The 20760-nt window shown below is 41.2% G+C and overlaps 1 protein-coding gene across 5 annotated transcripts in view; it reads right to left on the minus strand.

Annotated features, from left to right (window-relative positions):
• The window catches only part of ankrd6b (ankyrin repeat domain 6b), a 114396-nt gene that overhangs the window by 25358 nt on the left and 68278 nt on the right, over positions 1-20760 (minus strand). For all 5 annotated transcript variants that reach the window (XM_030127806.1, XM_030127804.1, XM_030127805.1 and 2 more), the window contains 3 exons: positions 16136-16234; positions 15761-15859; positions 13153-13251 (listed from right to left, as the gene is read on the minus strand). In XM_030127806.1, the coding sequence (XP_029983666.1) occupies positions 13153-13251; positions 15761-15859; positions 16136-16234 (297 nt within the window). The remainder of the gene's footprint in view (positions 1-13152; positions 13252-15760; positions 15860-16135; positions 16235-20760) is intronic.

Genomic DNA, 20760 nt, shown 5'->3' on the forward strand with positions numbered 1-20760 from the left:
CATGCTGTGCGTCTCGGCTGTCGCCTTCTAAACCTTTTCCCACTTTATGTCGTTCACTTACATTTAAAAGAAAATTCAAGGTGTTAGCCTATGTTTTGTTTTGGTTAAATGTCTGAAAAGGACTGTTGATGCTTGTGTCTTAGTTTTTTATTCTGCTCTTTACTGTACATTGTTAATGGTACAGAGAATGTCAGAACAAGTTGCTCATTGTTGAATGGCTGTGTGTCTGTGTTGTTCCTCCACTGTCAATGTGATGGCGTATTCATATGACTAGTCGACTCAACTTCGACTTTATTGACAAATAAGTCGATCTGAAAAAATCTGAAGTCATTAATGGCCTAGTGGAGGGAGATTCAGACTTGTAGCTGTCTGAAGATGAAGTGGAGGAGCGCCAGAGAGAGGAAGAGCATGAAAGTTCAGAGAAGGATACTGCAGCCATTGAGGAGCCCAGTGACTACTTCCAACAGTACATCGATGACCACATTTTGGAGAAATGTCAGAACAAACAAACAAGGTGTTTATCACTGGAAGAGGTCTTAACACCACACCAGAGGAGCTGAAAACCTTCTTTGGTATGTCTAAGTTCATGGTATGCCTCGGATACCCTTGGATCCAGATGTAATGGGCAATGAAGACAAAAGTCCCAGTTACAACAAATGTAGTGAGTCAAGACATTCTTCAAGATCAGGCCAACCATCAAAGTCAGAAATGATCTTGATGTCTCTGATGAGGAGAAGAAGAGTGATCTTCTCTGGAAGATTAGACCTCTCTTATACACAGTGCTACAAGGCTGCTTCAACCTGCCTAGGCCAGGGAAGGTGTCTGTAGATGAGCAAATGATTCCCTTCACAGGCCGGTGTCCTATACGGCAGTTTATGCCTGGTCTACTGGAAAGGTTTGTAGAAAACCATCATAGTTTTCTGTGATAAAATGGTCTCCAATGTCCATGGGATAGAGCAGGGGTGTCCAAACTTTTTTTAAAGAGGGCCAGATCTGATAATGTGGAGATTGACAGGGGCCAGTGGTCCCTTCGGACTTTTTTTAAACAGTAAAAATTACATATAAAAGCGATAATTTTAAAAACAACTTTATTTTCATTATCAAAATATTATTTTTTTAAATGGCAATGTAACCAAATCTAAGCCACTCAGGTGTGAACAAATTAAAAAAAAAAAAAAAACATTTCTGCCTTCCTTTCACATCTGGAGTCAGATAACATAGAACAAACCGTGTGGAGTATCTTAAACGTCCAAGAAGTTGATAAAAATCTTAACCCCACATTCATTTTAAACATGACTTATATCAGTTATCATTACTCATATATTACTCAGTAATGCAAAGTCTGTTAACATTTAAGATGTAAACATATGACTCTTACTCTTGTCTTTCACAAAATCATTCAGAAAGTAATATTTTGTGTCACACTACAAGTACATAACACCAGCAGTTAGAGGCAACTAACCTGGCAACTTGGAGTCACTGTTGTGAGTTTAAAGCAGCTTGCTTCATTTTTTCGGAGCGCTCACTCCCTGCTAGCTTGTCGTATGCGTTAGCATGTTTTGTCTGCTAGTGTCTCTTTACGATGAATTCCTTAAACAAGGCAACAGTCCCTTGACAAATTAGACAAACATAATTGCCTCGATTTTCAGTGAAAAAAAAATTGTAATTCCCATTTCTCCTGGAAGCGGCGGCCCTCACTGTCAACTTTCGTTTTTTTATTTACAGGCGCCATGGTTAGAAATTAGCGAAAAAGGTTCACGGCAAAGTCACAGAGCCAGATAGAGTTAGAGTGGTGCTGCCACCAAGAGGTGACAGGAGAAACTGCATTTGGAACCTTTTATGATTCATGTAGTCTGTTCAACAGTCCAAGTGGGCCATAAATAATACATTATAAAACCGAAGCTGTGGGCTGTATAAAATCTGACCGCGGGCCGTGATTGGCCCCCGGGCCGGACTTTGGACATGCCTGGGATAGAGCATGAGGTGGTCAAGAAAAGAGAAGTATCATGTTACTGTGCTTAGACCAGCATGGGCCGCGCTGATTTGTGCAACCACATGATCAGCTTCTACTCAATATCAAATCACACAGAAAAATGGACTGTCCATACAGCCCTGCATTTCGCTGTTATGGCTGTAACAAACAGCTGAATCAGTTGCAGGTCAGATTACCAAATTTCTGGAAAGGTAACAGGCCGACAATGTGACCAGTGATAATGATGATGAGATGAGTACTGATGATGAAGGGTACCAATAAAGAAGAGAAGACCTATTGAACCTCATCCCAATGAGGGCCACTCCATTGGCCAAAGATGGAGGAGACAGTGCATTCGTCACAATGCAGAAGAGAAGGATGCAAAGGGAAAACATTTGTCAAGTGCATCAAGTGTAACATATTTCTGTTTGTTTCAAAGACCAAAAACTATTTCCTGTTGTACGATGTATGATCTGCTGTGATTTGGTGCTGTGTGTGATGTCACATGAAAAAAACAGCGTCAGATCGAGTGTGCAGAATGCAGTGTGTAAAGAGGTTATTTCAGTATTCAAACATTCTTAGGTTTTGCTAAGTATAAATTCTTGTCTATTTAAAATCAGTCCATAAAGATATAGTTCAAATCCATATTCTTCACGTATTTATGGTATTAAAAGAAATCCATACAAAAATGAATTCAGTATCAAGCAAGACCCAATGTCCACTACAAGGGACAGCTAGTAAAATAATAATAATAATGTGTTTGAAAAAATAAACGTTGCAATATGATTCTTTCAACCATAATACTTAAATTATCATAAAAAAATCTAAAAAGCAAAACATTTTTTTTCTCTAGGTCTCAGGAGCATGTAAATCAGATGTTAGGATGAATCTGGTTTTGACTGACCGTTTGGTCACCTGCCGAGTCAAAGCCTCCATTAATAGAATAAAACAGATTTTCCTGACACATACCATGACTGTAGGTGTGGTTAACAAATCACAGTAATAAGACATCATACAACTTTATAAAGCAAATTTTTGATGACGTAAGCTAGCAGTTCGTAGTAGCTCACCCATCATTGTACTGATGTGCCTCTTGGTCAGGTCTCCCTCGAAAAAGAGATTTCAACTCAAGGGACTTCCTGGTTAAATAAAGGTTAAATAAATTTCCATCGTCCCAGTTATGAACAGATTGTGTTGATATTATTTGTTGTGTGCACTTTCATATTCAGAATCATCAAAGCAATAACTGCCTTCCATTTAAGAAAAACAAATACAACAATGGAAAACTTCCTAGAAATTTTCTGCACCTAAAGTAAATTATTATATAAAATAGTTATTTCAATAGCTTTGAAATGATAATTTACTATTTACTATAATTATTACTATGTTTAATGAGTATTTCACTTTATTTGTCCAAAACGGATCATGTGTGAGTTGCAGTTGTGCATTTTCAGGGTGCAATGAATTTCACCTGTTGTGATGGTCATGTGATGGTCATGTTGAGTTGGTCATTTATCATTTACTTTATCATTTGATTTTATTAAAACTATAGCATGTAGGTTAAAACAGTGTTGGAATGAATAAAAGTGGTGTCTAAAATATGAGTTGTATTTAGGTCCAATCCAGTGGAGAAAAACTCACATGGAGGCAACTGAAGATGAAATATAAAGACATCATTCAGAAAGATGCAGAGAAAGGCATTATTATTAGCTTCTATATATTGTGACATATACTATCATTTTCAAGATGATAGGGAAGATACCTGGACGTTGATGCAGATTGAAGCAGCCTTGTAGCACTGTGTATAAGAGACGTTGATGCCTCCTCTTCCTTCCTTTTGTGTTGGAGCAGTAATAGGAATGTGTGTTCCATCTACACATCCAATTACATTTGGAAGACCAGCAAAATGAAGTGTACCACTGATCTCAGTCTGAGTTTGTAGCAGAATGCATCTAACATTTTAAATATAATTTAAGATTTAACATAGTGTAAGATTGATATGATAAGGATAAACTTTATTTCAAACATAAGTATGAATAAAATATAAAGGTGAGGAAAAGGCAAAATAAATAACATATTTAAATAGAACACTCCAAACTATTAAAGGTAATAACCAAAAACGAAAAAAAAAAGCCACACAATGTACAGCTATTTCATTGTGGCTCTTTAACAACAGTTTGTCCAAAATTGGGTAGGAGGCGGCCGAACTTATATTTTCCTACCCCAAATAGATAGATAATAGATAAACAGATATTCATCAGAGTATGAGAGCGCATCTATTCCAGATCTGAAAATCCTCTCCTGACGTAAAGCAATGTGTATTAACTGTGCTTCTAAATCTATGGGATCACGTTGGTACAGACAACCCATGTCCAACAGCGTGTTTCATGTGGGAGGAGACAGGTGAAACTCAGGATTTCTTACAGAAAACCTGCCAGCGAGCAGGTTATGTTCACGGAGTAAATTACCATGTTGACAGACTCAGGGTTTGAGTTCCCTTTTGGTCGATTCACTCGGTACAACACATGTACTATGGGACATTCTGCCCTTGTGTGGCCTGGCTGAAGACACCTTTATTCACGTCTGAAAAGGCAGATGACCTGTGTGACGTACATGTAGGCGGGGCCTCACCTACTCAACCGCCGTCACACAGTCATCTCTTCAGTTCTTACACTCTTCACCTCGCTGATAACACCTCTACCGAGTGTGACTAGCTAGTTACTGCTACTTAGCTCGGCATCTCAAATAGCTACTGGTAGCTCAAAGTTAGCGCAACTGCCCCTGTTGGTGTTAGCTACTGTTAGCATTCTGGTTAGTGCGGCTGCCTGTGGAGCGCTAATTTTGAACAATGAGCACCAGATCTAATTCGGCAAAGTAGAAGTCCTCTGTTCACCCTTGTCCTCAGGAGTGTGGCTTCTGTTTGCATGAGACCTACACAACACCTGTTCCATCTGTCTGGGGATTGTCTACGCCAGAAGAGTGTTGATGGAGGCCGAGGCTTGTGCTCTCTGCAGCCAGCTTCCACGGTCAACACTGGAAAAATAGGTAAAGTTCATGGAGAAGGTGCTAGGAAATACAGTTATTACACGGCATGACCCCCTCCTCTCCGAGTCGGTGACCCCAGCTTCAGATGGCGAAGAGTTTTTGGTTGAAGTCCCCGCTGTTTGCTGGGCAGACCAGTTGACTGGTTAGCTGAGATTGAACCGGGGCCCTCCAAGTGTGCTGCTCAGCCGCAGTTTGGGCAGTGCCTAGCCCAGGATGACGATGATGTGCTTGACATCAGACTGGACATCCACAGGCTGTCAGAGGATGAGCATGATGCTCAATGCACCACTGCTGCTGTGCTGGCTATCCAGGCTGACCCCTCCTTCTTCTCCCTGTGTCGTCATGCCCCAGAGAAGTTGGAAGTGGATTGGCCCTTGCCTCCTCCGGCTCAGAAGAAGTCTCGGTTCACCGGCTTTATCCTGCTCATTGGTGCCCTCTGATAGCCCTCTGACTCCTTTCCAGAATGAGGTAAGGGTTACACGTTGGATTATGTCTTGCAGGTTACACACTGTGCCACGATCTCCCTGAGCAGTAGGGATGTCATGAGATCTGACACTCACACTACCATTCAATACTATGATGAAAAAAAACCCTGTCGATACTCATTTGTTTAAGAAATGGCAAAACCGATACCTGCGTAAGAATCGGTACCAGCAGCAGGCTACTATTCTTCCGGAATTGATGGGGGAAGTACACGGCAAAAGTACACATCCAACAGGTACAGCAACTCGTGAAAGAATGGCAACAGCTCCAGCTAATGGACCACGAACCTAGCAAAGCGCCATGGAGACAGGCAAAGGTGAGTTTGGTTATTCAGCATTAAACATCTGACATGCAATATCATCAGTGCTCAACCATGGCACTGGTCCGATGGCCCAACGCATTTTTTATAGCCTGACTGCCCCCCAGTTTAGTGGCTACAATCCAAAGTGCTAGGGCATTATCCACCAGAGGCTTGTATGCCTGCAAATGGCGCATGTTTGAACGGTGGTATCAAGAACGGAGTGTAGGTGCTGTTTCACTGTTCTATTGTGGATGTTTTGACATTCCTTCAGGAACTGTTGATTCAAGATTTATTGTCATGTGTACAGTAAAGAAACAAGTTTCCCTGTACAATGAAAATCTTAGTTTTCCAGCCAAAATGAATGCCATGAGAATTTAAGAAAAGTATAAAAGTATAGGTATAAAAAAAATGGAATAGAATAATTTAACTAGGAGTTAAATAACCAAAACAAAGTGGCATTTAGAATTTTATGCTCTTTTTCTCTTGCATCTTGCATGCCATTTTTTTAAACTACTATTACGAAGAGAAAAATATATATTTACATAAATGTGCAATATCTGGTAATTGTGCAAACTGTTAGAGGTAAATGGCATACAGCTAGGGCTGGGTATTATGGCCAGTTTCCTTAATCAATTTGATTTCAGTTCATAAGGTACTGAATCGATTAATCATGATTCAATTTGATTAGATCTGATATTGATTCGATTCAGTATTAACTAATTGATTCAGGTTCATTTAGTGATGCCAAAGTACAATTTTTGAGCTGTAACCTGATTATTTGACTACTGAAGCCATGCAACACATCAATACTGTTATCAATACTGACATTAAAAAGGAAATAAATATGAAATTTCAGCAGTAAATAGCTAGATCTCATCTAAAATAATGAACGGGACAGAAACATTGCCATGTTTCTAGAGTACCTCAGAATGGACTTCTTTGTCATCTTTATTCTATTTTATGGCTGGTTTTGGACCAGCTGAAACACAAGACAGTCACGGGGGGAGGGATTGTCGGTCAGAGGGGGGGGTGGCAGTCCGTGACTGTCGCTTTACTATTCCTCTAACTCCACACTCACCCATAGGTTATCCTATCACCCATTTTCACATATACCTAGAATGACTGGCTTCCGCGACCCGCCTCTGAGAGCCTCCACTGACCAGACGGTTGGGGCAGCCAGTTCCTCCACACTGTGGGCTCAAGTTTGAGGCTGGCAGGACCTCCCTTCCTCCGCATCCCTCCCACACCAGAACCGTCTCGAGCAAGACTGAGAAACAGAGATGGCCGCGCCTCCGCGTCAGCAGTACCCGGGTCAGGTACTCACGGTCCTGCTCTGAAAAATCGATCTTATCCACTATTAATCAATTATGCAAAATTAAAATGAAATTGATCTAAAACTGATCAAATCAATTTTTTTTACCCAGCCCTACATACAGCATGTGCAAAACTGCCTGAGGTAGGTGAGATGTTAATGTGCAAAATTGTCAGATGAACAGTATGAAGTCAGTAGAATATATAAGGTGCATAAAGTGCCAGAGAGAATCAGTATGGTGTAAATATATGTATATTAGGTGCATAAGCAGTATCACAGTTGAGGCAAAAACACAGTCAGTATGGCTGTTGTTATGGAAGTGCTGTCAGCTGTTAAGGAGCCTGGTGGTGGAGAGAAAGAAAGAGTTCCTGAGTCTGGATGTTCTGCCTTCAGACTCCTGTACCTCCGGCCTACAGGGAAGAGAGTGAAGAGTCTGTGCTTGATGATGGAGGCAGCCCTCTATCTGCATCGGTAGATGTTCTGCAGAGAGGCCAGGGGAGTCCTGGTGATCTTGGATGCAGTCTTCACCACTCTCTGCAGGCATTTGTGGTCCATGATGGTGCCGTACCACACCATGATGCAGCCGGTCAGGATGGACTCAACAATGCGGCTGTAGAAGTTGTTGAGAATTTGTGGTGACATGCCAAACCTTCTCCTTTCCTAAGGAAGTACAGCCGCTACTGAACTTTCTTCACCAGCTGTGTGGTATTTAGTGTCCAGGTGAGGTCCTTGATGATGTGGACCCCCAGATATTTGAAGCTGCTCACCCTCTCCGCTTCCTGTCCTCAGATGAGCAGTGGCTGATGAGGGCTCCTCTCCTTCTTCATATCCACTATCATCTCCTTGGTTTTGTCCATGTTGAGGGTGAGGTTGTTTTCTTCGCGCCATGTCACCAGAGTGTCCACCTCGCTTCTGTAGGCCGCATCATCATCGCCAGTAATGCATCCTATCACAATGGTGTCGTCCACAGCTCTGAATGTGGGTCAGCACCACTCTCTCGAAGCACATCATAATGATTATAGTGAGTGGAGGGAGTTGGAGTAGGGCCTTGCCTTTTCTACCATAAAGGTTTATCTGGCGGCCATATCAGCTTGTCATATTGGTTTTGATGTGGTAACGCCAGGCTCTCACCCTTTTGCTATGCAGTTTTTGAAGGCCTGCATAGCCTGTTGGGAATGCAGATCCAGCATTCCCTCATGGGACCTGGTGTTGGTATTCGAGGGCCTATGTGGTCCTCCATTTAAGCTGATTAACTTTACAGATTTGAAATTTCTTTGATACAAGACTGCATTGCTTCTAGCTTTGACCTCTGCAAAACAAGTGGGTAACCTTCATTCCTTGTTAGTGCATCCCTCCTGTAAACAGTTCTCCTCAGATGAGTTGAGGGTTACATTACATCCAAATAAGATGTATTTGCCAAAGGTTATCCCTAAGGATTACAGCTCCATGGCTTTTGAGCTTGAGTTTCTGCCCCCCCTTCTTTTTCTTCTGAGGAGCAGAAAAGGTTGTATTCCCTGTACCTGGTGCGTGTGCATCAGGCCTACTTAGATCGCACTAGGCCTGTGCGTCTGTGTGATCAGTTAATTGTCTGCTTTGCCAATCCAGCCAGGGGTAAGGCCTTGTCTCAGCAGCGCCTCTCTCACTGGATTGTGGAGGCTAACTCCCTTGCGTACAACAGCAATGGCATCTTATTGCCGCAGGGTGTGAGGGCACATGCTTCCCGAGGCATGGTGACATCTTGGGGTCTCTGCAGAGGGGCATCTCTTAGTGAGATCCATTTTGCAGCAAGTTGGGCATCCCCGCACACTTTTGTTCGGTTCTACTGTTTGGATACGACAGCCCCTTCAGTGGCACACTCTGTCTTATCTGCTGGGTCTACTATGCACTAAGGTGCTGGAAATCGACCCCTGTTCGGTAGCTGTTCTGCGGGGTGTGAATCTAGATGGTACATGTGTTGTACCGAGTGAATCGACCAAAAGGGAGCAAACAGTTATGTCTATAACTTCTGTTCCCTGAAGGAAAGGAATGAGATACAACACTTTGTTGTCCCACCACACAGCTGTGCCCGGTGAAGAGTGGCTTTCAAACTGAAGAGTACTGAAGAGAACTGTGTGACGGTGGTTGAGTAGGTGAGGCCCTACCTACATATACATCACACAGGTCATCTGCCTTTTCAGGCGTGCATAAAGGTGTCTTCAGCCAGGCCATGTGAGGGCGCGATGTCCCATAGCACATATGTTGTACTTCATTCCTCACCCTCAGGGAACAGAAGTTATAACAGCTTGTTTCCCTCATCTCAGGGTTAACGTACTCTGAGTTTCCACACATCTCCAAAATTCTTGATAGAACAGTAGCTATTCAACTTCATTCCCATTTATCACACAATAACCTATACGAACAGTTCCAGTCCCCCCCCCCCCCCCCCCCCCCCCCAACACAGAAACAGCACTCATAAAAATCACCAACGACCTCCTCGTGGCAGCAGATTCTGGTCTACTCACCATCCTCATCCTCCTTGACCTGAGCGCGGCCTTTGACACCATCTGTCACACCACCTTTCTCAATAGATTATCTTCCATCAGCATCACCCACACTTCATTAGAATGGTTTAAATCATACATCTTTGGCTGCACTCAGTTTATTCAGCTCAAATCTTTCACATCCCACCATTTCCCCGTCACTTCAGGTGTGCCCCAGGGATCTGTACTGGGGCCCCTCCTTTTCATCATCTACCTCCTTCCCCTCTGCGATATATTATGGAAATATAACATCAACTTTCACTGTTACATGGATGACACCCAGCTCTACCTCACCAGCAAACCCACCTCCACCCCCCCACCCTCCTCCCTCACTAACTGCTTGGCAGACATAAAATCCTGGTTCACTTCAAACTTCCTCAAACTAAACAGTGACAAAACTGAGGTTCTCCTCATTGGTTCAAAATCAACTTTATCCAAAACCAACAGTTTTTCCCTCAACATCGACATCTTCAAGGTCTCCCCTTCCCCACAGGTTAAGAGTCTGGGTGTCATCCTCGACAGTACTCTATCTTTTCAATCCCACATCAATAACATCACTTGGTCTTCTTACTTCCACCTACGCAACATTAATCGCCTCTGCCCCTCCCTCACCCCCCATAAGCACTGCTATCCTCATTCACAGTCTTGTCACCTCTCGTATGGATTATTGTAACTCTCTCCTCTTTGGTCTCACACACAAATCCCTCCAAAAACTTCAATTGGTTCAGAATTCAGCTGCTCGCATCATCACCAGGACCCCCTCCACTCATCACATCACTCCTGTCCTCCATCAGCTCCACTGGCTCCCACTTAAGTTCCGAATTGAATTTAAAATACTTCTACTGACATTCAAGGCCATCCATAACCTCACCCCTCCATATCTGTCTGATCTCCTTCATGTTGCCACTCCCTCTCGCACCCTCAAATCTTCCTCCTCCATCCACCTCACTGTTCCCTCTGCCCGTCTCACCACCATGGGTAGCAGAGCATTCAGCCGCTCTGCTCCCCAACTGTGGAACTCCTTGCCACCGGATCTCAGAAACATCACTTCACTCCCTCTCTTCAAATCCAAACTCAAAACGCATCTGTTTAGGACCTCTTTCTCTTTATGACCACAATTGCACTGTCCAATTTTTAACCTGCCTTTATTTTTTACTCTGTTTTATTGCTTGTTTTATACTCTCCTGTTTTACTGTACAGTGTCCTTGAGTGCCAAGATAGGCGCCTATAAATAAACTGTATTATTATCATTATTATTATTATTATTATTATTATTATTAGGGACCGAGCAGAAAGGTAAGGCCCTCTCACACAGTGAGAGGCCTTGCCTTGAAGCAAGGCCCTATTGTTTTTCGTTGTTTTTATATTATACTTCCATCACTTTAAACTGGATTTTGACCCCCTAAACATGCTCAAAAACTCACCAAACTTGGCACACATGTCAGGTCTGGCAAAACATTTGATAAAATGTAAAAATTAACCCCATAGGTGCTCTCTAGCCCCACCTTTGTGAAAAAAAAAACAATAATGGCCCTAGTGGCCGGTAGGAATGTCGTAGAGACATGAAACCAACGACAAAATGTTTGTTGGATGAAGCACTACAAATGATATACTGATACCCCTGACCTAACTCCAACAGGAAGTTGGCAATATGCCTTTCAAAATAAAATTTCTAAAACTAACTCATCTGACACCGTTTGTCATATTGACTTCTAAATAGCACCAAAAGATAGAGTGAACCCTTCTCAAAAAAGTGATCACGGAACTTTTTCAGAACTGCCTTATTTTTTTTTTTATAAGCCCGGAAAGTTCCGATGTCTGGAACTCATTTTTCACTTTGGACTTTTTCCCCACATGCTATATATCTATCCTCTCACGGGACTAACCACAACTCTCATATGCAAAAATGTTTGAGATAGGATGTACAGTTATTGATTTATTACAATTTGTTTATTTTCATACTTTTTTCATTTTAAACTGCCATTTGACCCCCTTAACATGCTCCAAAAGTCACCAAATTTGCCATGTATGTCATGGCTGGTGAACACTTTCATACAATATCAAAATTAACCTCTTGGGTGCCAAAATGGACTCTATAGCGCCACCTATGTACTAACAAACGCACAAAAACTGCCCTAGCGGCCAGTAGGAATGTCACAGACACATGAAACAAATGCCAAAATGTTGGTCTGATTGAGCCTGACAAATCATACACTGACACCCATGAGCTAACTCCAACAGGACGTTGGCAATCTGCCTTTCAAAGTTACTCTAAATTCCTGCAATTACTGCTTATTCATTTCGGACATTTTTCATAAAAATTACAGCATTAAATTCCCACAAGTCTGAAGAATCAATAAGTGAAAGAATTTTTGAGATAGGACCTACGGTTATGGAATAATCGTGATTTTTTGAAGAGTACTTTTATTTTCACTTTGAAAAAATTCCCAATGAAAGTCTTACTGGTGCATATTTGCAAGTGTCTGGGGATGGAGTAGTGGTGAGAGCTGCTGGCTATTGTACAGGAGGACCCAGGTTCAAATCCCAGGCAATGCAAAGAACTTATTTATTTATTTATTTATTTTCTCCTTTGCACATTTTAAAACAGGTTTTGCTGCATTGTATTGTGAATATATGACATTTTGCACACATTACAGAGTACATGGAGTACATTTCTTCAAAATAAAAGCCTTATTAAAATACTACATACTACACAATGACTATTAAATAACTTCTCCATTTTTATGCCAAACGCTCAACTGTTTCTACAGTTTTAGTTCATTAAAAATTATTCTCTCACAGACACACACACACACACACACACACACACGTACACACACACACAATAGGATTTTCCAAAATAAAAGCCTTAAATGTGGTAAATCATGACATTTATCCTCAACTTTTTGTATAATTTCAATTCATTCAGACTGACTCTGTCTCACACACACATACATACACACAGTAGAGTTTTTCCAAAATTAAAGCCTCATTAAAAAGTGATAGTGGTTTCAGCAGAGGGCCGCTGGTGTCCATAGGGATGTAAGGATGATGGACACAAAAGGGTGGGAGCTGGTATCGGGATGGAGAGGTGTGAGTGGAGCTGAGGTGTCGACGGTCATGGGAGGCGGAACGCGCGGGAGGTGGAACACGCGGTGCGAGGTCCTGCCCAATGCTGCTTGAAGCTTTAATTATTATTATTATTATTATTGTTATTACTATTATTATTATTATTATTATTATTATTATTATCATTATTATTATTATATCCCACTTCATGGAACTCTGGTTCTTCTCCGACACTGAGCAGAATGCTCCCAGCAGGATATGGATCAATTATTACCATTTTAATGAGTATTTCACTTTATTTGTCCAAAACGCACCATGTGTAAGTTGCAGTTGTATGTTTTTGGGGTGCAATGATTTTCACCTGTTGTGATGGTCATGTAATGATGGTCATGTCGTGATTGTCGTGTTATGATGGTCACGTGATTGTCTTGCCATGCTGACAGTAACTCACCAGGTTCTTCTCTGACACAGAGCAGAATGCCCCCAGCAGGATACGGATCATCGGTACATGGTTGTAACGTGCTGCCACATGCAGACACGTATCTCCAGTCTGGGAAAAGTCAGAGACATGCACAAACCTCAACAGGAAACCTGCACATCTATTTTAACAGGAATAACTCTGTACATTTCAAAGGGGAAGCTCAGTGCACTCATATGTTCCCACAGGGTGTACATTACATATTCAACTCTGTACCAGATGTCAAGTGTTTTCTCAATTATTTTTGCACATTCCACACATACATTTGCACTGTGATAATCTGTATATTTGTTAACACTGAACTGCTCTTTTTAAGTAACAATGAATTTGATATATTTAAATCAAAATATTTTGTTCTTGTCAATATGAATGTTTTTAAATGATTACTAATCATAGTGATGTGTGTGTTTGTGGAGCTCAGCTAATGTTATGTCTCACAGACATTTGACATTGTACAGCTTTTAGTCTCATATTCTGCTGTGCTTCAGCTGTCATGGTCCAAATGTTCTTACTTTAAAAATAAAACAGCATATCTTAAAGGTTCCTCACTACATCGCCCTTACTTAGAGTGCATATTAGGATAGCTGCTGCTCAGACTGGCCAACAATCTCTTCCTGGATTTGCATTGTCGTCTCTTTCAGTGTAATGCAAATGCACACTTTGTCCCACAAGTTTCCCCATAAGGCTGTACATTAAGTTTGAAGTGCAAACATGCCATGCAGTGTTTCATAATCAGTGGACGACTGCAACGAGTCTTATTGCTGGATTATACATAGCAGATCAAGGAAGTGGGAGAATTTGTTTTCAAAGAGAAATAGAAAAACAAGCAGTGGTGCAGAAAATGTGTATGAATTGGGTATAAAATCAAAATCACTTAAAAACAAAACACCAAGATCTTTGGTGAAATACAAACTGCCATTTCTTGAAATTCTGATGATAATTTTAGCTACTTTTGAATATTTTACAGACATACAACAATATGTATAATACCTTTGGGGCTGGCCAAAGGAAGGTTAACATCCAGATCAAAAAAAAAATTTAAACTCACCTTTTAAAGACTTATACATTTTGAAACTACACTACTTCTAGTGTCCAGCATAATTTTTATTTTTTAGAAAAAAGTTATTTAAAATACTTAGATGGCATTATATTCAGCATAAATTTATATTTGCATTGTTTGTCTGTCAGTGCAATTCAAAGCATAACTTTGATCCTCTTCTATTGGACTTATATTATAATTATGATAAGTTGTAAGGTCAATTTAAAAACCTTTTGCTACTCTTTTTTACAGTGGTTACAAATATCTAATAAACTGAGATACATATAAGTTAAAATATATTAAATTACTTTATTAAGGTATTTGACTTTGTAGATATTATATATATGCAATATATATACTTATAAATATGCTGAATAAACAATTGAAACTTGTAATTACTCCCTTGTCCATCCATTACCATAATGGCTGTGTCCATCCGTTACCGAAACACTTAGCAAAACTCTTGCTATTTTATGCCCTTATATATTGGAAAAAATACAAATAGTTCACTGTTTTGCAAAATAGACACCCTAGAGGATCAACAGTAAAGTCTTGACAGTTTTATGAAAATTGGAACCGCACTTTAAGGCAGGATTTATAAAGTGGTCAAAAACAGATGTTAATTATCTGTCCATCTGTTACAAAGGATTTTTGGGTTTTTATTTTTAGTATTTTTAAGCCAGGAAATTTGGTTAAAACATTTTTTTCAATCATACATCTAAAAGTGCTCACTATTCCCTGCAAAATGAGGTATCAATCATCTTTCTACCATAAATAATTTTGAAAGGGCAAACAAAAATGTAGTAAGGCTGTCCATCTGTTACTGCTTGGCCCTTTAAAAAAACCTCAAGTATCAGAATTCTTCTAAACCATGTCACTGATCATCTCACCAAACATTGAACAGTGTTTTCACAAACTGTGTGAATGTCATTAAATATAGTGTCTTCTTTAAATGATGCCAGAGCAACATATTAATGGAATTGCACCTCTATGGCTTTTTACAGGTTCTGATATTTCACTCTGGTTGAATTTTAAGCCAAAACATTTCAAGAACTAGAAGCACTCGGAGAGCGCAGACCTCCGCCAAGGCTGATCAGTGGCCCCCCCGTGGGCCCCCCCACCCCCGATCACCACCATAATTTAATCATTTCTTCCTTATCCCATTTCCAACAAACCCTGAAAATTTCATCCAAATCTGTCCATAACTTTTTGAGTTATGTTGCACACTAACGATCAGTGGCCCCCCCTGTGGGCCCCCCCCACTCCCGATCACCACCAAAATTTAATCATTTCTTCCTTATCCCATTTCCAACAAACCCTGAAAATTTCATCCAAATCTGTCCATAACTTTTTGAGTTATGTTGCACACTAACGGACAGACAAACAAACAAACAGACAGACAAACAAACAAACAAACCCTGGCAAAAACATAACCTCCTTGGCGGAGGTAACTAATGCATGAAGTACAGTTCACATTGGGGATTTAGGTATTTTCTCTCCGCTCATGATACTCTTGCATATCCAGTTCTGTTGGAGACCTACATGGTTTTTGCTGTCGGGTCGTGAACCCCCCAGGAGCAAGACCTTGGAGCTCTGGGCATGTCCGTTCTGACATGCCAGGTGCAGAGCAGTGTTTCCTGCCTGGGGAGGACGGGTCAGGGGTTAGCAGAGGAAACATTCTCGGCAAGTACTTAATGTGTGTCTACAAAGTGAAACATAGGTGGTATATGTAGAAAACACATCATCTGAAAGGCAACCATTAAGCTTCCATCTGGAACACTGTGTGTGAGTTTCTGCCAAAAATGCATTGCATTGAAATTCACCAAGTAGCAAAGCAAAATTTATTCAATTTTGATGAAACTCTATCCTGACAGGCTGCTACTTTAAATCCTGGCTTAGATGGACAACACCTTTCACCTTGTTTTTGGTGTGAACATTGGCTCCAGCCTTCACCAGCAGTTTGACAGACTGGCTGAAACCATGCCACGACACCTCATGTAGAGCAGTATTTCCGTCCTGTCAGGGGAAAAAAAACACAAGTTTAACTAAATCCTCACTGACTTCAAGAGTCTCAAACTTCAGAAACATTTACACATGTTTAGTGTATATTCATATTATATACAAATTCAAATCTCTGGAATTACAACTAGCAGCTTGACAGACAAACAATGCCAATGTTAATGATCAATAAGAGTTTTGTCCTAATCCATTTCTCCCTTCAACCAGTTCTGACCATGATGACTTTTGCTGTGCTATGCAGTTTTCTTTCTTTTTCTGTTAAGTTACTGACATGGAACCCCAACTCTGCGCAGATGAACTCATACCAGGTAGGGAGGGTTTGCTGCCAGTGTGGATCGATAGCAGATTGATAACAATAACAGATATTAACAGATATACTTCATACAAGCTTAAACACCAAGTTTTTTTCTTTTATGGTGTGGGCTAAAAAATGCTGTAGGCCAGTGGTCCGCAACCCCTGGTACCCGGACTGGTCTGTGGATCATTTGGTACTGGGCCGCAAAGAAAAAAAAATTGTGGTTATTAAAGCAATTTTTTACATTAGTCTTGCGGAGATTTTATTTTATAAAGCGACCGTTTCCACCCTTGCCTCACAACCACTCTTGACTCTGGTGCGCCATTTCATGAATCAGTAGTTAAGTTAAAGAAATGAGCCAAAAACTAAATTCACTGGAGAACTTTTTCGGGAAGAAACAAGGAAACGATGAAGCTGCAGAAGGATCACAGACTGCCTGTAAACAGAAAGATGCATTTAAGGAAATATCATGATCCCTGCATAAGTTACAGGTTCATCACAACAGGTGACACACAACCACCTCAAAACTGCTCCAGCACATCAATCCACGTTTGAGACAACTTCAAACCTCTTTGCATTCTGGATTAAAGTCAAAGCAGAATATGTGCATATCGCCACAAAATCCCTGAAAGTCCTTCTTCCGTTTCTAACCTCATATCTTTGTGTGGCTGGGTTTTCTGCAATGACAGTTTCCAAGTAGTAGACTGGACATATGGAACACAATTGGAGTGTGTGTCTCCCATCACCCCCAGATGGGACCGTCTACCTGCAGGGAAACAAGTCCAGGGTTCCGAGTGATTCTGCATTAGGGCGAGTTGATATTATACTGTAGAATCATTGTAATTGCCTGATACACAGTGAAAGTATTTCAGATCACATGCGCTGAACTGACAAAGGTTTTTGTTATTGGAACCCCCGCACCTCTACCCGGTCCACGGAAAATTTTCACGCATGAAACCGGTCCGTAGTACAAAAAAGTTTGGGGACCACTGCTGTAAGCTATCTTCAACGGTCCTCTTATAAATCTAACAATGTAAGCCCACAAGCTGTTACCTTTTTGTTTTTGTTTTGTATGTGTATATTTATGCACAATGTAACTGCCTAACCCTGCTGTTTTTCTTTTCCTCCTTGTATTTTTTCTGAAAACACAATAAAAAGTGCATCTTTGAAGGGGTAGTTCCATGTTACCTTGGAATCCAACACCACTGTGAGGAATCTAGGCATTATATTCAATTAGGATTAATCGTTTAACTCAAGGGTTCCCAAAGTGGGGGCCAGCAGGGGGTCGCGAGATGACTTTCAGACACCTCCTGATGTGATCCCTGAGGTGGTTACAACTGATTAAGGACAGTGTTGTTGCACCTGCACTTTGAAGGAAAGATATTGAAAGTTTCAAGGTGCGTAGGAACTGCTTTTACTTTGAAATGGTAAAGGTTTCAGTAATACAGCATGAACAACAGCTTGACAACAACAAACAGGTAAAGGATTGTTTGGCCTACAGTTTGACTAATGGTGTCATATTAATAAAAAAATAAAAACGGTAAGGTTCCTTCCCACCACACCATACACTTGATACAAAAAATCCACACCGTCGCATTAGACGTATTTTACATATGTATAATATATAACAGGCCAACTATTTTCAATAAAAAGCCACACACTCTGTGCCGCTGTACAATTTTTACCCCAGTATTTTTTTTAACCCCTAAGAATGATGTACATGCTCCAAACCGTCAGGCATGTGCCAACGCATTGTTTTTGATGTAAACATCCGGGAGTGATCCGGGAGTGAAACCTGTCGTACTGAAATAAGCCTGTTTATTTATCATTTCCTATAGTAAATTTCACTTTATTTGGATATTCAAAACTACACAGTTAATGGGGGTAAAAATAATACGGGTGTAAAACCAGCACATTGCACCACATTTACCCACGTAGTGTGCAGTACTTTCTGAATCAGTAGGACAGAAACCCGCCGACCCACACACATTATTTTTAATGTTTCAGTCACATCGGGGATAGTGGGGGTTGCCAGTCTCTGGCACCATTATTTTGGGGGTTGTGAGTTTAAAGTTTAAGAACCCCTGGTTTAACTCACATATAAAACAGATTTCTAGGACTGCCTTTCTTTCATCTGTGAAATATTAAAATCAGGCATTTTTTTTATCACAGAATGATTAGTATATCCACAGTAGTCATTAAAGATGGGGTCTGAGATCTTAGAAAAACGGTTCGAGCTCGCTACATTTTGAAAATACTCAGTTCAAAAGTCCAAACCCCTTTCTTCAGACGTCCCTCCGAAGCCACGCCTCCAGAGTAGTGGCACGTGCAATGCTTGTTGCTGAGGGTTCACAAGCGCTGCACAGCAACAATTCGCCGGCTGCTGCTCCGGACTCGGGTTGGGCTCCGACGGCGTCTACGGTCCGGTCCGGTCCGGCCAAACCATCTCTGACACCGGCTGAGGCTCCGTCCCCTGCTTCACTACCGTACGCCTCGGGCTCCTACCCCGACTATGGCCCCGGCTGAGGCTCTGTCTCACGTATCCATGCATACCTCATTCAGTTTCCTCTAACACCCTCGCTCTTCCAGAACAGCCCCAGTTCAGACCTATGTGACCAATGTTACATTTCCTAGTGGTTTATGTTAGTGACAAAACAGTTTGCCAGTGAACTTTCCATCCTAATATAACTAATATAGCCAGGTTCTGGCTACGCTTCTTGTATAAACGCTCCAGCCTCTGGGAAGGCGAAGAGTGGTACAGGCAGAAGGGGGAAGGGGGGACGGGTGAATGGCAGTTGAGTTTGATAGACATATCACCGTTCAATCATTTCGAGTGGGCGCTCAAAATGATTGGATGGTGTTTTTTCAGTCCTGCCCATTCCACAGGTGACTGATTTTTTAAATTTTTGTGTTAGAGCATTTAATTAATTAGTTGTAATTGGGGTGTGAAGGGGATTTTAAGGAATATAATAAAAAATGCTCCAGAAAAACATCTCAGACCCCACCTTCAACAGTTACAGTTCAGTTTGCTTTGTATCCATGTGTCTCAACTTCAGTATCAGTTAATTCTTTATTTAGAGTGTTTTCACTGTTTTACTTTCTGTAAGGCAGTGTTGATGGGGAAAGTAAGCTGTTCAAGCTGTACTGTTCAAAGCCCACTGACTCCCTTTCCAAAAACAGAAATTTTAACACAGGTGACACAGGAAATGGATTGTGTGTGTTCCCCAAGGGTCAATTTTGGGTCCAACCCTTTTTAACCTTTACATGCTGCCTCTAGGACAGGTCATCAGAAGACACGGCATTAACTTTCATAGTTATGCTGATGACACTCAACTTTATATTGCCGTGTCTCCTGATGACCTTAGCCCCATTGGCACCCTTTTTAATTGCATTTTAGATATTAAGTCCTGGATGGCAGCAAACTTCCTCCAGCTCAACCAGGGCAAAAAGGAGGTTTTCATTGTTGGTCCTGAGGCTCAGAGGGAGAAAATCAGAGCTAAGCTCCAAACCCATTCACTGGACCCTTCTGAAAGGGTTAAAAGTCTGGGTGTTTTACTTGATTGTGAGCTTAGCTTTGAGCCACACATAAGGTCTGTCACCAAAACAGGTTTTTATCATTTTAAAAATATTTCGAGAGTACGACCCTTTCTCTCTCGAGCCAGTGCAGAGACTCTGATACATGCATTTGTCACAAGTAGCATTGATTATTGTAACGCTCTCCTTTCTGGTCTTCCTAAGAAGACCATTGCACCGCTGCAGCTGCTCCAAAACTCAGCAGCCCGACTGCTGACGAGGACCAGAAAGAGAGAGCATATTACACCAGTGCTCAGGTCTCTGCACTGGCTCCCTGTGAGCTTCAGGATCAATTTTAAAGTGCTTTTATTGGTTTTTAAAACTCTTAATGGTCTTAGCCCTATTTATTTATCTGATCTGCTTTTAACATATGAGCCCTCTCAGACCCTCAGGTCCTCAGGTAGTAATCTCTTAACTGTTCCTAGAGTCCACTCCAAAACTCATGGCGAGGCCTCATTCAGCTTTTATGGCCCCAAACTATGGAACAGCCTACCTGAGGACCTGAGATCCGCTGCGTGTGTTCATATTTTTAAAAGTAAACTCAAAACTTATCTTTTTAGTTTAGCATTTAATTAAACTCTTACTGTAAACATTGCTTCACTTTGTTACTTTTATTTTTAGTTGCAATTGTGGGACAGTGGGGGGTTTGATGTGA

This window comes from Sphaeramia orbicularis, chromosome 24 (genome assembly GCF_902148855.1).
Source record: "Sphaeramia orbicularis chromosome 24, fSphaOr1.1, whole genome shotgun sequence".
NCBI lineage: Eukaryota > Metazoa > Chordata > Actinopteri > Kurtiformes > Apogonidae > Sphaeramia > Sphaeramia orbicularis.